The following is a 5,524-nucleotide window of genomic DNA, read 5'->3' on the forward strand; positions in this document are numbered from 1 at the left end:
AATCCTACTAAAAATCCTTTGCTTTCTTCAGGGTGATTTTATCCCTTCAGAGTCCAGGGAAACACAGAGAGAGAGAGAGAGAGAGAGAGGGGAGAGAGAGGGAGTGTATGTGTGTGTGTGCAACAGTGTATGTGTACACACAGCCCTAGTCCTGGTTGAAATGTGTGGATGCTTCTGCAACAGAGCTCATAAATAAATATATATTAAATAACAGAAATGCCAACTGTCTGGATTTTAATTACCAGTCCTGTGATATTTGGGGTTTTCCTTAAAGTCCCATCTCCTGGACTCCTGTGATCATGGGAAAATTTCTGCTTTCACTTAGAAAAGGGCACATGTTTCTTTTAAAAACAAACAAACATAAAAGCCCCCTAAACCACAGCAAAAACACCACCGTCCATGCCAAATAAACCTGGAAAACAGAACTCCTTAAAGGCTCCAAAAAGTAGAAAGCAAACAAAAGGAACTTCGACCTTTTAAAACCTCACCCCCTTTAAGCCCATCTTGTGATTTTCCTGTGGTTTAGCTCGTGATTTTTCCTGTGACAACACTGGGGTCATAAAATCCCGTTAACCCTTAACAGCCCGTTCCTGGGCATGTGATACAGCAGAGGGGAAGTTCTCGGTCCCGCCTTCCCCCATCACGAGGTAGGCGAGAGGACCCAGGAGCTGGGGCTGCAGCGAGGAGGAGGAACCGGGCTGAGCTTTCTCCGCTCTCTGCTGGGGGGTCACTGAGAGAGTCGTCTCCCCCCCGGCTGGAGGCTCGCTGAGCTGGGTGGGCCTCACTCCGCATCGTTGTTAGTTCGCCCCCAGCCCGGATCAGGGCGGCTCCATCCAGTGAGTGTTGCAGCTCGGCTTGGTATCGCGGGGAACAGGAAGGGGCTGGAGCAGCTGAGAGCAGTTGGGGCTCGTGTGGATGCTGGGGGGAAGCGAGGGAGGAGCGGCGGTGCGGCTCCTGGATGGGACTTGCTGCTTGTGATCCTGGGCTGAGCCGCTGCTGCTCCCCAGCGGGGTGTGTGCGGGGAGAGCCCTTCCCTAGCGCCCCTCTGTGCCCAGCCGGGGGGACTTTCTGCGGGGGCTGGAACCAGCCCCTGGGGCAGCCCCGGGCTCTGCCGACACCAGCCCCTGAGCCGGAGCCTGCAGGTGAGGGGAGAGACCCGGGGGAAGGGCTGGGGCCGGGCAGGAAAGTGACTCTGCACCACCGGCCCGTCCTCCCACCAGCTCTGGTCCCGGGGGGCGGGGGTCTGCGAGTCCCAGAGCTGCTGCCCGCCCTGCCCCCCCCCCCGGCTCTGCCCCCCTGATCCCCTGCAGGAGCCGAGCCAGCTCCGGGGAGCGAACGCCCCGGGACGGGCCAGGGACCGAGTCTCCCGGCCCGGGGGGAGGGGACAGGAGGGAGTTGGGGGCAGAGACTGGCAGGGGCAGCAGAATCTGGGAGGTTTTTCTGCAGGGATGGAGTTGGGGGGGAGGGAATCAGGGTATGAAATGCACTCAAGTCCCATCTGAAACCTTCCCACTCCCCTTTCCCCCCGGACAGGCTGCAGAACAGCATCCAGGGTTCACTCCGGATCATCCCCTTCTCCTGCGGGCCGGGGCAGGGAAATGGCTGGAGCAGAGCCGGCTCAGGTAGGAGAATTTCTCAGGAAGCTGCTGTGGGTTTGTCCTGTAGAGAGAGGGGCAGGAAATACACAGGGTAGGGTTGGGACAGGGAAGTTTTATTTACAAGGGGGTCTGATGATGCCTGTTACTGGGAAGCAGGAGTCTCTGCTCTTGGGTGGAACAAGACCCGACCCTGTGACAAACTGGGGACAGAACTGCCACATTTGAAGCAGCATCTTTGGGTGACTTTTTGTGGTTGCGAGTGGGCTTTTCTGATTTGGCCTTCGCTGTCTAATAATAATACGTTAATGCTGCTCCTTCCACCCCAGGCTTTTGCCTACCCGGGAGCTAGGCTGCTTTTGTTATCCACCTGAGGAAACTGAAGGGATGTCATGTAACTTTGCAGCTGTGTTGCCCCGTTCTGCTCTAACCACTAGGCCACACCCCTGATTCTCATAGTCTCCCTGCGCTGCTGTTCCCTGTAATGCGGATGGGATGAGGGCCATGCGTGTATGGAGTCGGAAGGGCCGGCAGGTCAAGACAAGCCTGGATTTGATCTTGGAGCATCAGAAGCATTTTCCACAGCCGCAGCTCTCTGATCCGACTTTCCTTACATTGCAAAACCATTGCCAGGACCTGCGACTGGACGACCGGGGATGGCTCACTCGATAGCTGCCCTGTTCTGTTCATTCCCTCTGAAGCATTGGCACCGGTTGGAAGACGGGAGACTGGGCTAGATGGACCATAGGTCTGACCCAGGATGGCCGTTCTTATGTCTGGAGCAGCAAGGAAGAGGCAAATCTAGGTGTGATGACAGAGCAGGTGTGCGTGGAGCAGCCTGGAATGAGGGACCAGTTTGGATGCAAATCTAACCTAGGGGGTTATGGGAACTGTCAGGTATTGGGGAATGGAGCAGACACACCAGTCTGGGTCCCCTGTGGATGAGCTGGTGGGATTGTGGCTGAGGTAGAAAGTGCTGAGTGGCAAATGTCTGTTGTTTCAGGGACCCGTGACCTTCAAGGAAGTGGCTTTGTATTTCACTGACCCCGGTCAGAGGGCCCTCTACAGGGATGCCATGCAGGAGAACTATGCGAACAGGACCTCACAGGGTAAGGGAGGGTGTGTTTTCCTATCATTTGTTAGAAACTGTGTAGTCCCTGATGCGCCGGGGCAGCTACAGCTCTGGGATCGGCCTAGGTCCATGCTTCCTCCCATGGGACGAGAGAACAATGGACAATCCTAAATCATGTCTCCACCTCCTGGGCTTTCAAAGGGGCAGAGGGAGATTTTCCCCAAGGGGTCCATGAACGTGGTCCATGAATGTTCCCCCTCCAGCCAAATCCAAGAACATTCTTGCGGTAAGTTCCCAGGACGGTTTAACCAACCAGGGTCTTTGCCTCTCTGCTGTCTCGTGAACAGGATCTCCGATTCCCAGACCCAACGCTGTCTCTTGGCGGCAACAAGAGAAGGAGCCGTGGGTCCCGGATCTCCAAGGCTCTGGGGAAAGGGAGAACCCGAGAGGAGACTGCCCAGGTGAGGAATCCATGAAACTGACACAGATGCCATCGGTGAGTGAAGAAGACAGCTGGGATTCCCACAAAGGCTCCATGAGCACCCCCAGTTCTGCCTCATCCCCCCGCCCTTATCAGGATTGTCCCCATCAGGGTCATATCCTCGTGACAGATGTTGCTCATGGCTTCCCACCCGTCTTGACCGACACCTGGCAGAACCTCCCTCCCCAATGAGTGTTCAGGGGGATGCAGAGGTAGAATTGCTCCTCTCGTCTCAGGGGAAGGGCGTGACTTCTGATTTTTCAGTCTCCCCAGCAGTTATTTTGGTTTATTTTCTCCCCTTTGCTGTTCCCCTCTCTGAAGTTTCCTTTCTCCCCAGTGCAGGGAATTGACTCCTGTCCAGATCATCCCACTTGCCTTGGGGAAATATTTAGGACCCGCAAAGACTCCCTGTTGCGCAAGGGGCCGCGCCCCAGGGAGAGACTGAACACGTGCAAAGACTGTGGGAAGAGCTTCCGTCAGCGGTCCAACCTCCTGGCACATCAGAGGACCCACGGGGGAAAGAGACCCCACCCGTGTGCTGACTGCGGCAAAACTTTCAGTGCCTTCTCCAACCTCCTGCGGCACCAGCGCGGGCACGCTGGCGAGAAGCCCTACAAATGCCCCGACTGCGGGAAAGGCTTTGGGCACAGCTCGGCCTTGGTCACCCACCAGCGGATCCACACCGGAGAGAAACCCTACGCCTGTGGGGACTGCGGGAAGCGCTTCAACGTGGTCTCCAACCTGGTGCGTCACCAGCGGAGCCACACGGGCGAGAAGCCCTACAAGTGCCCCGACTGCGGGCGGCGCTGCAGCCAGCGCTCCCACCTGGTCACCCACCGGCGGCTGCACACCGGTGAGCGTCCCTACGTCTGCCTGGAGTGCGGGAAGTGCTTCAATGTCAGCTCGGACCTCATCAAGCACCGGCGCATCCACACCGGGGAGCGGCCCTACGCCTGCAGCGACTGCGGGAAATGCTTCAGCGGCAGCTCCAACCTGCTGACCCACCAGCGGCTGCACACGGGCGAGCGGCCCTACAAGTGCCCCGACTGCGGGAAAGGCTTCACCATCAGCTCCAAGCTGATCGCCCACCAGCGCACCCACACCGGCGAGCGGCCCTACAGCTGCGCCGACTGCGGGAAGGGCTTCAGTGACCGGCCCCACCTGGCCCGGCACCAGAGCGCCTCTCGGCGCGAAAAACGCTACAAGTGCTCCGACTGCGGGAAGGGCTTCACCACCAGCTCCTACCTCCTCACCCACCAGCGCAGCCACACCGGGGAGACCCCCTTCATCTGCGGCGACTGCGGGAAGAGCTTCGCCGTGGTCTCCAACTTGGTGCGGCACCGGCGCATCCACACAGGGGAGAAGCCCTTCCGGTGCGGGGAGTGCGGGCGGCAGTACAGCCAGCGAGCCCACCTCACCACCCACCAGAGGGTGCACACTGGGGAGCGGCCCTACGTCTGTCTGGACTGCGGGAAAGGCTTCAACGTCAACTCCTCCCTCACCAAGCACCGCAGGACCCACACCGGAGAGAAACCTTACGTCTGCCCCGACTGCGGGAAACGCTTCAGCCAGAGCTCCAATGTCATCACCCACCGCAGGCTGCACCACGGGGGGCACGGGGCCCTTGGTGCTGCAGCTAGGGCCAGCCAGCGGGAGTGATCCCCCGCCAGCCTCTCTGGGCCAGGACATGTCAGCAGCTGACCCTTGGGCTTTGTGAGATAGAGCCGTTGCTGCTGCTGCTGCAGATCCAGCTGTCTGGAGACCCTGAACCTTCTGCTAATCTGATGGGGAGGCTGGAGAGAGAAAGACATACCCATCCTCCCCTGGAGGAGAAGGGGTCTGTGTAAGAACCCCCTTCCCCACTTCCACCAGTGCTTCCATCACCCTGGAGTGGATGACTCCTCTGTTCCCCATGGCACCTGCACGCTCTGCGCCCTGAGGTTGGGGGAGCAGAGACCTCCCTTCTCTTCAGACACCTTTGCTTAGTTTCCTGGTTCCGTGCCATGTCCGGGTCACTTCCTGTCCCATGGGAATAAAAAAGTTCCCTCCCTGAAACTTCCTTGTGCTTTATCGAGAAGCTGGTGGAGCTTGTCTGGAGCCCTGCGTGCCTGGGAGGGGTGGGATTATGGAGCCCTGCATACAGGGTGATGGGGGGAATTACAGAGCCCTGGGGGCAGGGGGGAATTACAGAGCCCTCCTCTTGAGTGCTGGGGAATTAGGGAGCACGTGCTCAGTGGGTGAAGATTATTCCTAGATTCCAAGGCCAGAAGGGACCATTGTGATCATCTGGACTGACCTCCTGTGTAACACAGGCCATAGGACTTCCCTGGAACGGTGCCCGTTTGAACCAGAGCCTGACTTTTAGAAAAAACATTC

General features: G+C 58.3%; 1 protein-coding gene across 4 annotated transcripts; it reads left to right on the forward strand.

The window, feature by feature from the left end:
• The first annotated feature begins 601 nt into the window (after positions 1-601).
• Positions 602-5,203, forward strand: LOC120383002 (zinc finger protein 883-like). 4 transcript variants are annotated; one of them, XM_039500583.1, is made up of 5 exons: positions 602-647; positions 1,534-1,622; positions 2,599-2,704; positions 3,015-3,128; positions 3,486-5,203. In XM_039500583.1, exons 2-5 carry the CDS (start codon positions 1,599-1,601, stop codon positions 4,805-4,807), a joined length of 1,566 nt encoding a protein of 521 aa, XP_039356517.1. In that variant the 5' UTR covers positions 602-647; positions 1,534-1,598; the 3' UTR covers positions 4,808-5,203. The 4 variants fall into 4 exon arrangements, with proteins under 4 accessions (XP_039356517.1, XP_039356516.1, XP_039356515.1 ...); XM_039500582.1 differs by lacking the exon at positions 602-647 and adding an exon at positions 766-836; XM_039500581.1 differs by lacking the exon at positions 602-647 and adding an exon at positions 878-1,142.
• The last annotated feature ends 321 nt before the right edge of the window (positions 5,204-5,524 follow it).

Source organism: Mauremys reevesii, linkage group 15, assembly GCF_016161935.1.
Source record: "Mauremys reevesii isolate NIE-2019 linkage group 15, ASM1616193v1, whole genome shotgun sequence".
NCBI lineage: Eukaryota > Metazoa > Chordata > Testudines > Geoemydidae > Mauremys > Mauremys reevesii.